We start from the raw sequence: 19,414 nt of genomic DNA, 5'->3' as shown, positions 1-19,414 counted from the left end.
GATCAGATCCAGAGTGAAGCTCCTCCGCACCATCCCATCACACACTCCCGGGGTCAGACACAGAGTGAACCTCCCTCCACACCGTCTCATCCCACACACGCGGGGTCAGACACAGAGTGAAGCTCCCTCCACGCCATCCCATCCCACACTCCTGGGGTCAGACACAGAGTGAAGCTTCCTCCGCACCATCCCATCACACACTCCCGGAGTCACACACAGAGTGAAGCTCCCTCCGCACTGTCCCATCACACACTCCCGGGGTCAGACATAGAGTGAACCTCCCTCCGCACCGTCCCATCCCACACTCCCGGGGTCAGACACAGAGTGAAGCTCCCTCCGCACCATCCCATCACACACTCCCGGAGTCACACACAAAGTGAAGCTCCCTCCGCAAACCGTCCCATCACACACTCCCGGGTCAGACCCAGAGTGAAGCTCCCTCCGCACTGTCCCATCTCACACTCCTGGGGTCAGACACAGAGTGAAGCTCCCTCCACACCATCCCATCACACACTCCCGAGGTCAGACACAGAGTGAAGCTCCCTCCGCACCATACCATCACACACTCTCGAGGTCAGACACAGAGTGAAGCTCCCTCCGCACCATCCCATCACATACTCTCGAGGTCAGACACAGAGTGAAGCTCCCTCTGCACCATCCCATCACACACTCCCGAGGTCAGACACAGAGTGAAGCTCCCTCCACACTGTCCCATCGCACACACACGGGGTCAGACACCACTGAGATAAACTTTTTCAGAATTGTTCAAATGAGACCACACACAAGTGATCTATTTACAGAGTGTTTATTCAAATGGTGGTTAAATACAGTCAGGACCAAGTCTGGCACACATTATAAAATAAGGCTCGTGGCCTCTCTCTGCCATCTGTTGCACAGGAGACAGGAGGCCATTCTGCTCCTCTTCAGCCTGCTAATCTCCCCCCAAGCTCTCCAGTGGTGTCTGACATCCCAAACAAATTGCGGGAGGGGTTGTAAATTGTCCTACCTCTCCAGTGTTTCAAGCAGGGTGGGGAGGTGTGGGTGGGGGAGAGAGTAGGTGGGAGTGTGGAGAGCTTGATGCAAGTAAGTACTTGAACAGCATGCTCACTAGGGGCCAAATGGCCTCTCTTGAAGAGGCAGCTCCTGTTGACACTCCATCCTGTGGACCCTCAACCCTTCCCACATGTCATGACGAGGCACAGGGTTTGAAGGGAAATAAATAGACAGGTCATGGTTTAAAATGCCTCTCACGTACAAGCCATGGTCGATACGGAACAGATCCCAGAGACAAATCTGGGAAACCTGCAGATCAAGGCACTCTGGAATCAATTCAGGAGAAGTGCGGAAGAGGAGGCAGAAGGAAAGAAGAGGGAGGGAAGGGGGGGAGAGAGAGAGAGAGAGAGAGAGAGAGAGAGAGAGAGAGAGAGAGAGAGAGAGAGAGTGAGGGAAGAGGGGAGAGGGTGGAGAGAGAGGAGCGGAGGGGAGGAAGAGAGTGGGGAGGGGAGAGTGGGATGGAGGGAGGGAAGGGTGAGAGGGGGAGAGGTGGAAGAGGGGGTGAGAAAGGGAAGGAAAAGGAGGGAAGCAGAAGGAGGGAAAGAGGGAGGGGAGGGAGACAGAGAGAGGGGGGTAGAGAGGAGAGAGAGATGAGAAGGGGAAGTGTGGTAAGGGAGAGAAAGAGGGAGTGGGAGAGAGAGAAGGAGGGGAGAGAGGGGAAGGGAGGGGGAAAGAGACAGAGAACTTTGGTGGAAAATTCAAGATATGTGCAATGGAAACGTTGCTTGGTGGAATCGTATTGTGCACCTCCACTGGTGGATCCTGGAGTGGTCTGCGGCGCCATTAATGCTTCCTCGGGGTCGTCGCTGATGTCATTCTGTGAAGGGGAATGATTAATTAACATTCTTGTGTTTATCAAATATCTCCCGAAATGTCTCCCGATTCAGTTCCCGAGTGTGTGTGTGTGCGTGAGAGGGTGTGTCATTGTCAGTATGTAAGAGTTATCTGTTGCACTAGTAAGGTGAGACAGAGGCAGGACAGGGGCAGGACAGAGGGGGGAGGGAGGGGGAGGGAGAGAGAGAGGGATGGGAGAAGGGGTGAAGTGGTAAGGGAGGGTGGTTCCCACCTACCCAACAGACGACTCCTGATCCAGTCACTTCGCCCCAGGGTTGGGCCGGCCCAGCAGGTGCACGGAGAGGCATTGGAAGATCCCGCAGTGCCAGGTGCGGTAACACAGGGCATCAACTCCCACCAGCAGGGCCAAGAAGATCACCAGAATGATGCCAACTACTCCACCCGTACCGAGCCTCCTCTGCTCTCCTATGGCACAGATGGGGCAGGGTCAGGAGCATGGTGGGGAGGAACGATGGAGGTTCATCCCGTCACCCACTCCCAGGGTTAGACCCAGAGTGTAGCTCCCTCCGCACCATCCCGTCACCCACTCCCGGGGTCAGACACAGAGTGACGCTCCCTCCACACTGTCCCGTCACTCACTCACGGGGTCAGACACAGAGTGGCACACAATGTGGATTGAGTGGGAGGGTTTCAGAGGGTTCAGGAGTGTAGGATTGGGATCGGATAGGGTCGAGCTGGGGTTGAAGATCATCGGAGGGGAGAGAATAGGCGGTACTTCTCAGCCACTCACCTACAGCAGCAGCAGGGGCTCGCTGCAACGTGCGGACATTGAGGTAAGTGCTCTGTGATCGTCCAAAGCTGTTCTCCGCCTGAATCTTTACCTCGTATGTCGAAGCCCAATTCAGGCCCTCCAGAAGGTACGAGTCAGAACCGTTCACAGTCACATTGTTCCACTTTTCATCGTGAACCTGCAGAGGGTCAAACCAGATCAATCAAGCCATATCAAAACGGATCAATCAAACAATCCTTCATCCTTCCTCCTTCTGCTCCGCACTGTCCCGTCACACACTCCGGGGTCAGACACAGAGTGAACCTCCCTCCACATCATCCCATCACACACTCCCGGGGTCAGACACAGAGCGAACCTCCCTCCGCATCATCCCATCACACACTCCCGGTGTCGGACACAGAGTGAAGCTCCCTCTGCGCCATCCCGTCACACACTCCCAGGGTCAGACACAGAGTGAAGCTTCCTCCGCACTGTCCCATCACACACTCCTGGGGTCGGACATAGAGTGAAGTTCCCTCCGCACCGTCCCATCACACACTCCTGGGGTCAGACACAGAGTGAACCTCCCTCCACATCATCCCATCACACACTCTCAGTGTCGGACACAGAGTGAAGCTCCCTCCGCACTGTCCCTTCTCACACTCCCAGGGTCAGACACAGAGTGAAGGTCCCTCCACACCGTCCATCACACACTCCCAGGGTCAGACACAGAGTGAACCTCCCTCCGCACCATCCCGTAACACAATTCCCAGTTTGAAGTACAGGAGGGGCTCAGCTCTAACCTCTTTGAAGCTGATGATGTGTCTCAGCACCTTGCTCCCATCACTCTCCGAATCCTTGAAGAATATCCAGATACTGTTGCTGATCTCTTCCATCTCACTAGTCACTTTGGGTCTGTCTGGTTCTCCTGAGGGGGGAGGAGGGGTTGAGGAGTGGAGAGGCCGACTTGCATTGGCCCAAACCCTTGGGTTGGTAATTTGGCCCTTCCATACTTCTACTAGTCCAATTGACCCCTCCCACTCTCCCACTCCCGCACCATGTTGACATGCATCTGCATTTGTTTCTCTCCGACCCCCGCCCTCTCCCTCTGCGTCATCCCGTACCCCATCCCGAACCCTCTCTTCCCACACCTCCAACATCTCTTCCTCTCTCTCCCTCCCTCCCTGGCTCTCTCATATAAAATGGCGGTTCTGACGGACTCCTGTAATGGCCGCTCTGTGTCTGGTTCAGACCCATGAGGAGCGCAGATACCCCACTCCCGTAGCTACGAGGGGGTTGGAATCCAGCGGAGCGGAGGCATGAGAAAACAGAGAGACCATCCTCCTATTCCCCCCCCCCCCCACCCATGTCTGAGAAGGAAAAGCAGAGGAGATGACCCACAGTGGTGGAAAAGTGAGTGGGGGGGTGCTCTATGCCTGAAAGACCCACGCACGCGGCGGGTTACTGGAGACCATGGTTGGGGGGGGGGTAGTCTCATGCTAGAAACTGTGGGCTGCTGAGTTGGCTGGAGGGGACAACAGGGCGCGTGAGGATGCTGGAGGCTTCTTGACCATGTCGGAGGTTGGGATCTGGGGTGGCTGATGGTTTGGACTGAGCTCAGTGGGGCAGCGGGAGGTGAATCCATGGACACTCGGTGACTCTGTGGGCTGGACTCCCACTCTCCCACCTGCACCGACTGTGGTATTGGAGTTGCCAGCCACTGGGAGGTCCCCACTTCTGCAGAGGACACCAATCTCATGAGCTTGCATTCTGCTCTCCCCTTCCCCAGGGCATCGAGGATGCAACATCAGGAGCACAGGATGCTGTGCTTCCCACCCTGAGGGAGAATCTCACACGGAATTTGGGGAGCGGAGACACGGTGGTGCTCCGCAGGGTCCTTGTGCCCGGTCTTGATGCCGACACCTCCATACAGGCTTTAAAAGGCCTGCTTGAGGAGCCGGTCTTTTCTTTCTACGTCCTGCCACTGTGGGGGGTCTGCGCCCAAGATGGCATTGCCTGTGCTGACAGCAAACTGTGAGGAGTTGCAGTCTCTGGGTGAGCAGTGGACTGGCACAGGACACCAGCGTACTGGTGCAGGACACCCCACCTCCCCGTTGTGAAGGAAACGCAGAGGGACCCCACAGGGACCGTGACCTCCGCGGTGGACCAGCGAGAGGCTCACTGGCCGAGGGACCCATGCGGGCTGCGGGTGACTCGTGATTGGGCTGGGGAGACCCTCATGGGCTGCCGGACACTGGCTCACAGGAACCAGGTATCGGAGACGGGGTTCGAGATGGGGCCAAGGGCAAGATGGGGATCCCGAAGGGGTCTCAAGAACTGAAGGGCTCCCTGACCACGTCGGGGGTTCAGATCCAGAGCTTGGATGGCCGACGGATCAAACAGGAGTCCGTCCGACTGCAGAGGCCATGGGAGGCGAGTCCACGGGCACTCAGTGACTCTGAAGGGACTCTCTCTTTTGCTTCTCTTTCCTCTGTTGTTACATGTGCCGGGCAATGCTCACAGCGACTGTTTGTCTGCCTTACCTGCTGGCAGATGTATATTGTGTATATGACACTTCTATGGCAATAAAAAGAACCTTATCTTTATGTGCATTGTTTTAAGATATCCTCGAACCCTCCAGCACAGAAACAGGTCCCTTCGACCCTTCTAGTCTGTGCCAAACCATTTTATTTTGCCTTGTCCCCTCCACTGACCTGCACCCAGTCCATAGCCTCCCATCCACGTTCCTTCTTAAATGTTAAAACCGAGCCCACATTCACCACTCGTTTCACACTCCCACCCCTCTCCGTGTGAAGAAATTCCCCCTAAACCTTTCCCCTTTCACCCTTAACCCACGTCCTCTTGTTTGTATCTGACCCCCCTCAGTGGGAATAGCCGACCGACATTTACTCTGTCTCTCCCCCTCAACATTCAGAATCAGAACGTATTGTCATGAGCAAGACACAAAATTCATTGTTTTGTGGCAGCGTCACAGGACGAACATTCACATAAACCACCTTCCAACCATAAATAAATATAGTCCACAAAAAGTCAAAGTGAGGCTGTGTCTGGGGTTCATTGATCGTTCAGGAACCTGATGGGAGCAGATTTTTTAAATACCTGCATCAAATCTCCCCTCGATCTTCTATGCTCCAGGGAATAAAGTCCAAACCTGTTTAACCTTTCCCTGTAACTCGATTCCTGGAGTCCAAGCAACATCCCATAAATCTTCTCTGCCCTCTTTCTATCTTTCTATCTTTCCTGTAGTTCGGTGACCAAAACTGCACACAATACTCCACATTTGGCCTCACCCATGTCTTGTACAACTTTACCATAACATCCCAACTTCTGTACACAATTCTTTGATTTATGAAGGCCAATCTGCCAAAAGCTCTTGTTATGACCCTGTCCTCCTGTGACGCCACTTTCAGGAAATTCTGTATCTGTGTTCCCAAATCCCTCTGTTTCTACCCCACTCCTCAGTGCCCGACCATTCACCAAGTCCGTCCTTCCTTGGTTTGTCCAAAATGCAGCCCCTCACACTTGTCTGCATTAAACTCCATTGGCCATTTTTCCAACTGGTCCAGATCCCTCGGCAAGCTTTTCTTCGCTGTCCCCAACACCTCCGATCTTAGTGTCATCTGCAAGTTTGCTGATCCGATTTACCACGTCTCTCTCCCCCTTACCCCCCCATCTCCCCCATCTCCATTCACCCCTTCTCCTCCTCCACTCCGACGGGCAAGAAGTCAGTGATGGGAAGATGAAATAGAACATTACCTCCTATTGTATGGTGCAGAGTGACATCAACAGGCGGATAAGGAGCAGATGCATTGATTGGATGACAACGATGATACATGCCCACGTGAGCGAGAGAGAGAGAGAGAGAAAGAGAGAGATGGGGTGCTGATGAATGAATTAATCTGAGAGGCAGGGGTTAATAACATCCAACGTCTCCGAGATTTCCTTCAGGAGGCACTTTGGCCCACACAATATGAACTAGCCCCTCTGATGCAGCTGCACCCCACCCTTCCGCTCATTCCCCACATTCTCCACCTCCCCCACAAGAGCTTCTTCAACACCCCCCTCCACCCCACCGACCTCCTGCCCCTTAAAGATCCCGGATTGGAATAACTACATAGATGATATCCATGGCACCATTTGGCCGCCCGTCAGGCTGCCACGGGGTCGCACGACATGACAGCGAACGCAGCCCACCCTCCCCTCGGGCCTTCTGAACCACCCGCAGGTGCTCCCCAGTGGCGGTGTCACTCACGCAATGACAGAGTCCTGGCCAAGGTGGTGTTGGAGAAGGCACCCATGCCTTTGCCATTGATAGCGGCCACGCGCAGCATGTACATTGTATACGGCTCCAACTTCCTGATCCAGTAGTGTTCTTGGGGGGGGGGGGGAGGGAGAGGGAGAGAGAAAAGAGAGAGCAAAGAGAGTGAAGGAGAGACAGAAAGAGAGAGAGGGAAAGGGAAGGAGAGAGAGGGGAAGGGGAAGGGAGAGCATTAGAAAGGGAGGGAGGAAGATAGGAAGAAGGAGAGGGGGAAAGAAGGGAAATGGGAGAGGAGCAAGAGTGGGGGGGAGAGAGGGTATAGAAATGATGGAGGGAGATAAGGAGAAGGAGAAATGTGGGGAGAAAAAGAGATAGAGAGGGAGAGATTGAAAAAATAGACAGTCATAATCTATTTAAATGAAACACAAAAGTCTGACAATGGACATGGAAAAGAACGTTCAAGTTCCCCCAACATTTCAAATCATTAGGAATCTTATTCCCCAGGAGAGAAATGTCATGGATTTCATCATAAGGAGAGAGGTGGGAGGTGGGGGCATGTTTAAGGGAGTTGTGTGAGGAAGGATTTTCACAGAGAGGAGTGGGTCATGGAGGTAGGGGTGGAAGCAGGTACAATAGTGAAGTTCAACAGGCTTCCAGACAGACCCCTGAATCTGCTGGAAAGGTGGGATACACGTCGGGAGGAGACGCGAGGCATTTAGTTTGGTTAAACAAGGAAGGTCCGCAGACGCTGGGGTCGGGCCACAGGACACATCCATGCTGGAGGGACAGAGCAGGTCAACTACGCAGGGGGAGGAGAAGAGAAGGGAGGAAGGGGCAGGGGAAGGGGTGAGGAGGGAGGAAGGGGAAGAGGAGTGAGAGAGGAGGGAGGAAGGGGCGGGGGAGGAGGGAGGAAGGAGCAGGGGAGGAGGAGAGTAGGGAGAGAGGGGGGAGGATCCTTTTGGGACATTGAGGGCAGACAGTGGGGGAGAGCAGGTAGGCAAGGGAGGTTAAGACTCTGGGTGGGCGGGGGGTGGTGTGGGGAAGATAGAGGCAGAGAAGTTCATGGACTGGAGATCCAGAAAAGTCCCTGTCGAGTTATACCAGGCCTTGAATTTCCATAGACCCAGGGAAAGATGGATCAGTGTGGGAAAGGGAATGGAGTGGTAGGGAACAGCAGCCCCTAACTCTCCCTAACTCTCCTCCCCATCAACGTTCTCACTCCCCTCTCTACTCCCTCTCCCCCCACTCTCATCCTCTCTCTCCCCCCCACTCTCTCCCCCACTCTCTCTCCTCCACTCTCTTCCCACTCTCTCCCCCCCACTCTCTCTCCTCCACTCTCTTCCCACTCTCTCCCCCCACTCTCTCCCCCACTCTCTCCCCCACTCTCTCTCCTCCACTCTCTTCCCACTCTCTCCCCCACTCTCTCCCCCACTCTCTCCCCCACTCTCTCTCCTCCACTCTCTTCCACTCTCTCCCCCACTCTCTCCCCCACTCTCTCCCCCACTCTCTCTTCCCCTCTCTCTGCCCCTCTCTCTCCCCTTCTCTCTTCCCACTTTCTCCCTCCTCTCTTTCTCACCCTCTTCCCCCTCTCTCCCCAATCTCCTCTGAATCTCCCCCAATCCCTCCCCTCTCCCCTCCCTCTTCCCTCTCTCTAACCCCCCCACCACTTTTCTACTGCCCTCTCTCCCTTCCCCCCCTCCCTCTCTCCCTTCCCCCCCTCCCTTTAACCCTCTGTAAACCCCCTCCCAGGAGAGACCCTGGCCATTACCCTGGTCAATCTTCATCCGGGACCATTCCTGGTTGGAATTCTGCCTCCACTCCAGTTGGAAGGTCAGGTTCGGGATTCCTCCATCGTCTTCTGGCCGGGAGAAGGATACATTGATGCCAGAGGAGAGCGGCACTGCAGTCAGGTTCTGGGGGGAGCCAGGAATTCCTAGGGGAGGGGGAAAGGAAACATCAGGAAGATGGTGCCCTTCACCGGAGGTCAGCGGGCAATGCCGTGAGCAGATCGGAGAACTAGAGGGATCGAGGGCTCAGGCACAGGGCTGGGCTGGGACAGCGGAGAGAGGAGGAGGAGGAAGGAGGTGTCTCTGAGAACAGGCGTCCTGGTACTGAGAGGGTGGACTAGGGGGTGTGTGAGACAGGAAGGGATGGACAGAGAGGGGGAGGAGAGGGAAAGAGTCGGGGGGGAGAGATGGGGGGAGAGAGAGGGGGGAATATAGGGGGAGAGGGGTGACAGGGAGGAGAGAGGAGAGAGAAGGGGGTGAGAGAAGGGGGTGAGAGAAGGGGGTGAGAGAAGGGGGTGAGAGAAGGGGAGAGAGAGTGGGAAAGAGGAGGAGAGAAGGGGATAGGAGAGAAAAGGGGAGAGAGTGGGAAAAAGGGGGAGGGAGGGGATATAGGGGAGAGAGAGGAAAGAGAGGGGTGACAGGGGGGAGAGAGAGGCGGGAGAGGGGGGAAGACGGCAAGAGAAGGGGAGACGAGGGGAGAGGGAGGGGAAGGGGAGATTGAGGGGTAGAGGGAGATGAAGGTGGGGAAGGGAGAGAGAAAAATAGAGAGTGAAGAGAAAGAGGCAACAGGGAGAGAGAGGAGAGTGTGTGAGAGCGCAGTGGATTTGTGTGTGTGTGTGTGTGTGTGTGTGTGTGTGTGTGTGTGTGTGTGTGTGGGTGGGTGTGAATGGGTGTGTGGGTGTGTGAGTGTGGGGTTGTGTGGTTATGGGTGTGGGTGAGGGTGTGTGGGTGAGGGTGTGTGGGTGTGAGTGTGTGTGTGGGTGTGTGTGTGGGTTTGTGTGGTTATGGGTGTGGGTGAGGGTGTGTGGGTGAGGGTGTGTGGGTGTGGGTGTGTGGGTGTGAGTCTGTGTGGGTGTGTGTATGTGGGTGTAGGTATGGGTGTGTGTGTGTGGGTGTGGGTATGGGTGTGTGTGGGTGTGGGTATGGGTGTGTGTGGGCATGTGGGTGTGTGTATGGATGTGTGTGGGTGTGGATATGGGTGTCTGTGTGGGCGGGTGTGGGTGTGTGTTGGTATGAGTATGTGTGGGTGGGTGTGGGTGTGGGCGGGTGTGTGTGTGGGTGGGTGTGTGGATGTGAGGGTGTATGTGTGGGTTTGTGTGTATGTGCGGGTGTGTGTGTGGGTGGGTGTTGGTTTGGGTGTGTGGGTGTGGGTGTGTGTATGGGTGTGGGGGTGGTTGAGGGTGTGTGGGTGTGTGGGTGGTTTTGGGTGTGTGTGTGGGTGTGTGTGTGGGGGTGATTGTGGGTGTGTGTGTATGGGTGTGTGGGTGGTTGTGGGTGTGTGTGTGTAGGTGTGTGTAAGTGTGTGTGGGTGTGGGTGTGTGGGTGTGTGTGTGTGGGTGGGTGTGGGAGTGGGTGGGTATGGGTGTGGATGTGTGGGTGGGTGTGGGTGTGTGTGTGTGGGTGGATGTGGGTGTGTGTGTGGGTGGGTGTGGGTGGTTGTGGGTGTCTGTGTGTGGATGTGTGTGTTTGTGGGTGTGTGTGTGGGTGTGGGGGTGGTTGTGAGTGTGTGTGTATGGGTGTGTGTTTGAGTGGGTGTGTGTATGGGTGTGGGGGTGGTTGAGGGTGTGTGGGTGTGTGGGTGGTTTTGGGTGTGTGTGTGGGTGGGTGTTGGTTTGGGTGTGTGGGTGTGTGTGTGTGTGTGTGGGTGGGTGTGCGTGTGTGGGTGTGGGCGGGTGTGTGTGTGGGTGGGTGTGTGGATGTGAGGGTGTATGTGTGGGTTTGTGTGTATGTGTGGGTGTGTGTGTGGGTGGGTGTGGGTTTGGGTGTGTGGGTGGGTGTGGGTGTGGGTGTGTGTGTGGGTGGGTGTGGGTGTGTGTGTGTGGGTGGGTGTGGGAGTGGGTGGGTATGGGTGTGGATGTGTGGGTGGGTGTGGGTGTGTGTGTGTGGGTGGATGTGTGTGGGTGTGGATATGGGTGTCTGTGTGGGCGGGTGTGGGTGTGTGTTGGTATGAGTATGTGGGTGTGGGTGTGGGTGTGGGCGGGTGTGTGTGTGGGTGGGTGTGTGGATGTGAGGGTGTATGTGTGGGTTTGTGTGTATGTGCGGGTGTGTGTGTGGGTGGGTGTTGGTTTGGGTGTGTGGGTGTGGGTGTGTGTATGGGTGTGGGGGTGGTTGAGGGTGTGTGGGTGTGTGGGTGGTTTTGGGTGTGTGTGTGGGTGTGTGTGTGGGGGTGTGTGTGTGTGGGGTGATTGTGGGTGTGTGTGTATGGGTGTGTGGGTGGTTGTGGGTGTGTGTGTGTAGGTGTGTGTAAGTGTGTGTGGGTGTGGGTGTGTGGGTGTGTGTGTGTGCATGTGTGGGTGTCGGTGTGTGGGTGGGTGGTTGTGGGTGTGTGTGTGGGTGTGTGTGTGTGGGTGTGTGTGTGAGTGGCTGTGGGTGTGTGTGTGGGTGTGTGGGTGTGGGTGTGTGAGTGGGTGTGGGTGTGTGTGTGTGGGCGGGTGTGGGTGTGTGTGGGTATCAGTATGTGTGGGTGGGTGAGGGTGTGGGTTTTGTTGTGTGGGGGTGTGTGTATGTGTGTGTGTGTGGGTGTGTGTGTGGGGGTGGGTGTGGGTGTGGGTGGGTGGGTGTGGGTGTGTGTGGGTGTGTGTGTGTGTGTGTGTGTGTGTGGGGGTATCAGTATGTGTGGGTGGATGTGGGTGTCTGTGTGGGTATGGGTGTAAGTGTGGGTATGTGTGTGGGTGGGTGTGGTGTGTGTGTGTGTGTGGGTTTTTGTGGTTATGGGTGTGGGCATAGGTGTGGGTGTGGGCATGGGTGTATGTGTGGGTGGATCTGTGGGTGTGAGGGTGTGGCTGTGTGAGTGTGTGTACGTGTGTGTGTGGGTGTGTGTGAGTGTGGTTGTGTGTGGGTATGGGTGTGCGTATAGGTGTGGGTGTGGGTATTGGTGTGTGTGGGTGTATGTGTGGGTATGGGTGTAGGTATGGGTGTTTTGGTATGGGCATGGGCGGGTGTGTGTCTGTGTGGGTGTGTCTGTGTGTGTGGGTGTGTCTGTGAGTGGGTGTGAGGGTGTGTGTGTGGATATTGTGAGAGATGAGTAAAACTGATATAAAAATATGAAGACGAGGAAACTAATATAGATATATGGGTAAATGAATAAAGCCAGTATGAATAGGATCAGAATAGATATGAGAATGTAGGACGTAATAAAGTTAGTCTGAATAAGATAAGGGTCTTCTAGCCCTAGATAGAATTAGCAGGTTTTGCATATGTAATACACAAGTTCTACATATGAAGAGGTTGTGGCCCTGAGAGCTGGGAAGGTGTAAATTAGAACAAAGACAGGTTTGTGAATAAGGACAATGAGGATAATGACATGATGAGACACCGACAGGATACCCCCTGGTCCTCCAAGCTCACAGAAACAGCACGTAGGCAGGCAGGATTGCCTAATGCCAAACCTCTCCAGGAGGCAGAAGAATGTAAGGGGGAGGGTATACCTATACTGAAATAAACTGTATAAAAGTTGAGTGAGCCCCAGTGTATGTATGTATTCCCAGGGTAAGGGGAAGCACCCAACTTTGCATTGTTGTATAATAAATGTTCTTTGTTCTCAATTTTTGTCTTGAGCAATTTCTGTGAAGGTACTTCTGTTTCTAACAGTATGGGTGTGTGGGTGTGTGTAGGTGGGTGTGTGTAGGTGTGTGTGTGGGTATGTCTGTGAGTGTGAGGGTGTGGGTGTGTGTGTGTGGGTATAGGTTTGGGTGTGGGTATAGGTGTGTGTGTGTGTGGGTTGGGTGGGGGTGTTTGTATGTGGTGTATGTGTGTAGGGGTAGGTGTGTTTGAGTGGGTGTGTGGGGGTGTGTGAGTGTGGGTGTGCGTGTGGGTGTGTGAGTGTGAGGTTGTGTTTGTGCGTGCATGTGAGTGTGTGTGGGTGGGTGTGGGTGTGTGTGAGTGTGGTGTGTGGGTATGGGTGTTTGTGTATGGGCATGGGCGGGTGTGTGTGTGTTGGTGGGTGTGTCTATGTGGGTGTGTGGGTGTGGGTGTGTGAGGGTGTGGGTGTGTGAGGGTGTGGGTGTGTGAGGGTGCATGGTTGTTGGTATGGGTGTGTGTGTGGTTATGGCTGTGTGGGTGGGTGTGTCTGTGTGGGTGGGTGTGAGGGTGTGTATGTGGGTATGGGTGTGTGGGTGGGTATGTGTGGGTGGGTGTGTGGGTGAGTGTGGGTATAGGTTTGGGTGTGGGTATAGGTGTGTGTGGGTTGGGAGGGGGTGTGTGGGTGTGTGTGTAGGGGTGGGTGGGTGGGTGTGTGTGGGTGTGAGGGGAGGTGTAGGTAAGTGGGTGATCACGAGATCTGCAGGAACCTGTGGGGGGGGGGGGGGGGTTCACTGAATTCTGCTCTCACCTGCCTCGCGGAGGCTGACCGACTGAGACACCTTGCCCAGGGCATTGACTGCAGTGCACACGTACTCAGAGAACTGGTCCATGGAGTCAAGCCGTACCTGTGAAGGGGGAAAAGGGAGGACAGGTCAGAGAGAGGGGCAGACACCCACCTTAACTCCCTCCTGCCCCCTACATCCCTCCCTGTCACTGACCTCGAGGACAATGCTGGAGTTCTGAGCTGTGGCGTCAAGATCCGTCCCATTGTGGCTCCAGGTCATGTTTGCTTGAGGGTGGGATTGCACTGCGCATGAGATATGGACGGGGTTTCCCAACCAGCTATACAGGATCTGAGGACCCTCACGGACAAATCTAGGGGCATCTATAATCAGTGCAGGAGATGGTCACTGTCTGAAGCTGGGATCAACAGAAAGCAGACCTGGAGGAGTTCCCTCCCCCCTGCCTCCTCACCATCCCCTCCCTCCACCCCGCCCCTGCCTCCTCCACTCCCTCTCTCCTCGTGTCCCCTCCCTCCCCGCCGTCCCTTCCCCCTGCCTCCTCCACGTTCCTCTCTCCTTGCGTCCTCTCCCTCGCTGACCCCTCCTTCCTCGCCGCCCCTGCCTCCTTCCTGTCCCTCTCTCCTCGCATCCCCTCCCTCCCCCCCGCCCGTCCCCTCCCTCTGCCTCCTCCCCGTTCCTCTCTCCTTGCGTCCACTCCCTTGCCGACCCCTCCCTCCTCGCCGCCCCTGCCTCCTTCCTGTCCCTCTCTCCTCGCATCCCCTCCCTCCTCCCTCTCTCCTCGCATTCCCCTCCCTCCTCCCCACCCCCTGCCTCCTCCGCATCTCCATCTTCCTCCCCATCTCCTCCCTCCTCCCTCCCTTCTCGGTAAACCCTCCATCCTCCCTGCCCCCTCCATCCTCCCCGTCCCCTCCCTCCTCACCTCCCCTCCCTCCCTCCCCAACCCCTCCCTCCTCCCTGCCCCTTGCCTCCTCCCCATCTCCACCTTCCTCACCATCCCATCCCTCCTCGCATCACCTCCCTCCTCATGTCCCCTCCCTCCTCTCTCCCTCCTCCCCGTCCCCTCCTCGCCAACCCCTCCTCCTCCCGTCCCCTCCCTCCTCCCTTCCTCCTCCACATGCCCTCCCTCTTCACCATCCCTTTCCTCTTCCTTGCCCCCTTCCTCCTCTTTTCCCCACTCCCCCAGCTCCTTGAGATACTTACACCGTACATTCACCATTATATCGCACACGTTTTCCACATTTCTTGATTCGATTTTGCCAACACACTGGTAAGTGCCTGCATCTGACGGCTGGATATTTTGAATCTTCAGGTAACCATTATCTTGGAACTGGTAATGTTCTGGACAACAAAAATTATGGTATAAAATCTCACCACCACAGGAGCATCCAAGTGACTGTATACAGTTTTCCAACTTCGTATCCCACACCAGGAGCACCGTACACAGATCCCCGACTTAGTGTCCCGCACCGGGAGAACCGTGCACAGATCTCCATCATATCCCACACTGGGAGCACCGTGTGCAGGTCCCAGTCTCCGTATCCCACACCAGAAGCTCCCCACTTCCTACCTGAGGGTGTAATCTCCCGTTGATTATACATCCAGGTCATGGTGGGGGTTGGAATTCCCACAACGTTGCACTGCACGACTGCATCCGAACCCTCTGTGAATTCCTGGAACATGGTGAAGGGCTGAAAGATGGGATCCTCTGGCAAAAGAAACAAAAATATCAACTCCATACGAATCCCCAGAGGGGGTGGCGAGGAGGTAGGGGATGGGGAGGAGGGAGAGGGCGGGTGGGAGGGATGGGGAGGGAGGGGCATGGGAAGGAGTAGGGGTAGAGGGGGCAGTGTGGAGGGAGGGGATGGGGAGGAGGGAGGGGGGCAGTGAGGTGGGAGGGGACAGCGTGGAGGGAGGGGATGGGGAGGAGGAGGGGTGAGACTGGAGGACCGGCTCTGCCCCTTGGCCGACCGCTCCCTGTAGGTGGTGGCATCCTCAGGGAATGCCCCGACCATGCCGGGCGTCGCACCCTCCAACCAGCCCAAACTCACGTATCACAGAGATGGTCACATGGTTCTCCAGGTCCTCTTCGCTCTCGCCTATTGACCTGCACTTGTACGTCCCCTCCACCTGCATGGTGCTGGCCGTCACCTCGAGCTGTGCGTTGTATTCACTGACAGTCACCTTCACATTCTCCTGCTGGTCACCGTCTTCAAGAATCTCGCCGCTCGGCAGCACCCAGGTGATGGTGTCGACATCTCCCCCTTCCACTGGGGGAATGAGGATAGGGCAGGGGGTCAGAGGGCGTGTGTGTTTCTGTGTGTGTTAATCAGTATACAAATGTGTGTGTATCAGTGTGTGTGTGAGTACACGGGCAGTGTGTACACGAGAGCTGTGCATGTGATACGTGGTCTGGGTGTGATACGCAGGCTGTGTTTGATATGTGGAATGTTTATGATATGTGGGCAGGGTGTGTACACAGGCTGAATGTGTGCGCAGGCTGTGTGTGATACGCAGGCAGTGCATGTACGCGGGCAGTGGGTGATACTCAGGCAGTGGATGTACGCAGGCAGTGTGTGATATGCGGGCAGTGCATGTACGCGGGCAGTGTGCGATACGTGGGCAGTGCGTGTACGCGACAGTGTGTGATACACGGGCAGTGCATGTATGTGGGCAGTGCATGATACGCGGGCAGTGCGTGCACACTGACCTTTACAGATGAAGGTCTTCTTGTGACCCAGGTGGATAATTCCTTGTGAGGGGTGGATACTCAGATGGATTTCACCTAAGGGTTGTCGGCACACAGTCAGGCTCCCTCACTCACACCCTGTCACTCCCCCTCACCCCACCCCCAACACTCCACCCTCACCCTCATTCCACCCCATCACTCCCCCCTCATTCCCACCCCCCGTCCCCCCCCTCACCCTCACTCCACCACCCCATCACTTTCCCCTCACCCCACTCCTGTCATTCCCCCTCACCCCACCCCCATCACTCCCCCCTCACCCCACCAGCAGTCACTCCCCCCTCACCCCACCCCCATCACTCCCCCTCACCCCACCCACATCACTCACTGCTCACCCCACCACCTGTCACTCCCCCCCCTACCTTCACCCCACCCCCATCACTCCCCCCTCACCCCACCACCCATCACTCCCCCCTCACCAAATTGCAAGCCGCGCTCCTACTGGCTGAAGAAACCGCACTTGATCAAGGCCCACCCGCCCCTTCAAACGTCTAAGTATGGACTTCAAGGCCCCCCGCGATCTGGGACGTGCATTTTCTCAACTCTGTTTACGAATCTCGGTACGCGTTCGCTATCCCCTGCCCAGTTGTGACTGGGTGCTAGTCAATGGGACAGGACAGAATAATACTTTGGCACAGATTGGAAGGGCCAAAGGGCTTGTTACTGTGCTGTAATGTTCCGTGGGAAGAATGGTCGGCAGCAGGTGGTGGGGGGGGGGGGGGGAGGGGTGACGTGAATCCTAGTTGCAGTCGTAGGCACGATGGAGGTCAGTGCATCCCCTGGACCTTCGCCCACGATCCAAATGATTGGCTCAATTCTCCACCTCCCCCCTACCTGCACACACAGACACGTATGTGCACACACGCGCATGCACACGCACAGACACATATGCGCGCACACACGCACGTGTACACACATCGAGGCACACGCATGCACGCACCCCTCGCTGGGATATTGGCAGAGGAAACCATGAGGGAGTTCGGTGTCTGTGCTGCCTTCTCCCCATGGATCAGCCCTCCTGCCACTCAGTGGCAGGCTCCCGGGGGCTTGGAGAGGGAGAAAGGGGGAAAAGAGGTGTGAGAGATAATAGAATATAGGAAGTAAAGCTAGTATGAATGAAATAAGGAATACTAGACTAGACTAGAGGAAGTTAAGTAAGTGCTGAGTAGGGATGAATTTCGATAAGAGTGTGAGGAAGGGTTACGCAAGTATAATAAAATAAGGGCCTTATAGTGATAGAAAGAATTAGCAAGTTCTGCATATATTAGTAAGTCCTGGGGTGAGATGTGTGAATAAGGACAAAGGCAAATTCATGAATAAGGACAATGACATGATGGGACCCAATACCCCATGGTCTTTCAAATTACAGAAACTGCACGTAGGCAGACAGAATTACCAAATGCCAAATCAATCCAGATGAATGTTAGGGGGGGGAGGGTACCTATACACGAAATGAACTGTATAAAAGTTGGGTGAGCCCCAGTATGTGTGTGTATTCCCAGGGTAAGGGGAAGTACCCAACTTTGCACTGTTGTACAATAAATGTTCTTTGTTCTCAATTTTTGTCTTGAGCGAAATCTGTGAAGGTACATCTGTTTCTCACAATTGGGGGATCGTCTGGGATCCCACTCCCTCCACTGACAGAGTGCCCGACGACACGGGTAGGTGCACCCCGGCTGATTCAGCTGGACTCCCGGACGACAGATGACTGGTCAGTGGACGAAGCGAGTGATATCCGAGAAGAGGCATTGAGAACAAATGACGGGAGAACGTTAAGGAAGCGCGCTAGGAATAGCTACTGGATCCCGGTAAGAGGAATTTTATTTACCTGCTAGTATGGGAGGAGGAAGTAGCAAGGGAAACAGTCCTAAAGAAGGATGGGAAGATCAGATACCTAAACATAGTCCATTAGGATTGATGTTATCTGATTTGGGTGCGGGGAAAACCCATGGGAAAGATAAACAGACCATGGTCAGGTATTGCTGTCAGGAATGGGTTAAGAATCCGATAAAAGGGAGTTCGGTATATTGGCCAAAGTTCGGATCCGACGAGGACTGGATGTGTCAGGCATTGAACATCTGGCTCAAAATCAAGGAGGTAATACCGAGAGCAGAGAATATGCAGCCTGTTGGCTCAGTGGATCGTTTGATCAAATGATTTTGAGCGAAAAGGAATGTAAGAACAAGAAGGATGAGGAACCTTCTGCCCCTGAAATACAAGGATGGGATGTGTTACATTCCCTTCCTCCACCTTATGTCCCCCCTGTGCCGGCTCCTATCTCCCCCCCTCACCTACGCTTTACACTTCCTTACCTTCCCCTCCTCCTCCACAGTTAGAGAAAGAAGAAGAAAGTAGGGGTGGTATGATGACCCGCTCACAGAGAACAAGATTACCGCCTCACTTGACACGAGAGGGAGGTGACTTTGATTATGAGGGCCATTCAGAACAGTGTGAGACCCTTCGGGAGGGAAGGGCAGAACCCTTTGATTTGTCTCCCGGAAGGCAGGAACCTAAACATCATAGAGGAGGGGATAAGCCAGAAATTAACTGGATGAGACCTTTACGAGAGGTTCCCTTGGGAGGGGATGTGGGGGGGTCTCGGGTTCGTAAATGTGCCTCTGACTAGTACGGAGGTGCGCAATTTTAAGAAGGAAATTATCTCCCGGCAACACCAAGGGGGACCAGAGGCGATACCTGGGGAACTTAAATTCCCCCTGGTAAACCCGAATTGGGATAAGAATACTAATGATGGTCGCACACGAATGGAGCAGTATAGGATTAATCTAATAAAAGGAATGAAGGAGTCTGTTCCAAAAGGACAGAACTTTAAGAAGGCATTTGAGATTCCCCAAGGTCCCAAGGAGACCCCCTCTGCATTTCTGAATAGATTGCGTGCGGCCAAACAGCAATATGGGGAGTTGGATATAGAATCCCCAGCAGGTGAACAGTTGGTATTGATGGGCTTTGTTACTAATTCAGCCCCAGATATCAGGAAGAAATTACAAAAGACAGAGAATTGGCATGAACAGGGAATAACACAGCTTTTACAGATCGCACAAAGGGCATACGTCCAGAGGTCTGAAGATAAACAGAAAGGAAAGGCTAAGATTTGGATGCAGGCAGTCAAGGAAGTTGTGGAGGGACAGCAGGGAAATGTTAGGAGCTGAGTGCCAGTTCCTGGATGTTGGGAGGAGCGCCGGGAGTGGGGAAGTAGAGACCAGAGCAGAGGCAGGGGTAGAGAAGAATTCCGGGGACGACGACTATTCCCAGGACCCCGTGGAGACCCTAGTAGAAATTGGGAAACAGGAGCATTAGTTTGCTATTATTGTAAAAAGGAGGGACACTTTAAGAGGGAATGCCCAATGTGAGCCAGGGCGACGCGATCTTACGCATTGATGGAGGCAGATTATGAATAGGGGGGTCAGGGTTCTCAGTCAATACACA

The 19,414-nt window shown here is 54.9% G+C and overlaps 1 protein-coding gene across 2 annotated transcripts in view; it reads right to left on the bottom strand.

The window, feature by feature from the left end:
• Positions 1 to 789: 789 nt before the first annotated feature.
• LOC138750730 (neural cell adhesion molecule 1-like) overlaps positions 790 to 19,414 on the bottom strand; it is a 38,272-nt gene continuing 19,647 nt past the window's right edge. The window contains exons 2-13 of one of the 2 annotated variants that reach the window (XM_069912847.1): positions 15,935 to 16,009; positions 15,276 to 15,494; positions 14,795 to 14,932; positions 14,428 to 14,565; positions 13,423 to 13,589; positions 13,233 to 13,329; positions 8,665 to 8,829; positions 6,891 to 7,010; positions 3,421 to 3,545; positions 2,639 to 2,816; positions 2,124 to 2,313; positions 790 to 1,870 (exon numbers count right to left, since the gene is read on the bottom strand). In XM_069912847.1, the coding sequence (XP_069768948.1) occupies positions 2,147 to 2,313; positions 2,639 to 2,816; positions 3,421 to 3,545; positions 6,891 to 7,010; positions 8,665 to 8,829; positions 13,233 to 13,329; positions 13,423 to 13,589; positions 14,428 to 14,565; positions 14,795 to 14,932; positions 15,276 to 15,494; positions 15,935 to 16,009 (1,589 nt within the window). In that variant the 3' untranslated portion in view covers positions 790 to 1,870; positions 2,124 to 2,146. Of the gene's footprint in view, positions 1,871 to 2,123; positions 2,314 to 2,638; positions 2,817 to 3,420; positions 3,548 to 6,889; positions 7,011 to 8,664; positions 8,830 to 13,232; positions 13,330 to 13,422; positions 13,590 to 14,427; positions 14,566 to 14,794; positions 14,933 to 15,275; positions 15,495 to 15,934; positions 16,010 to 19,414 lie in introns of both variants that reach the window. The other variant, XM_069912848.1, reaches the window with a different exon arrangement.

This window comes from Narcine bancroftii, unplaced genomic scaffold (assembly GCF_036971445.1).
Source record: "Narcine bancroftii isolate sNarBan1 unplaced genomic scaffold, sNarBan1.hap1 Scaffold_242, whole genome shotgun sequence".
Classification (NCBI taxonomy): Eukaryota; Metazoa; Chordata; class Chondrichthyes; order Torpediniformes; family Narcinidae; genus Narcine; species Narcine bancroftii.
The sequence above is the reverse complement of the archived record's forward strand: the minus strand, read 5'-3'. Positions and strand labels throughout refer to the sequence as shown.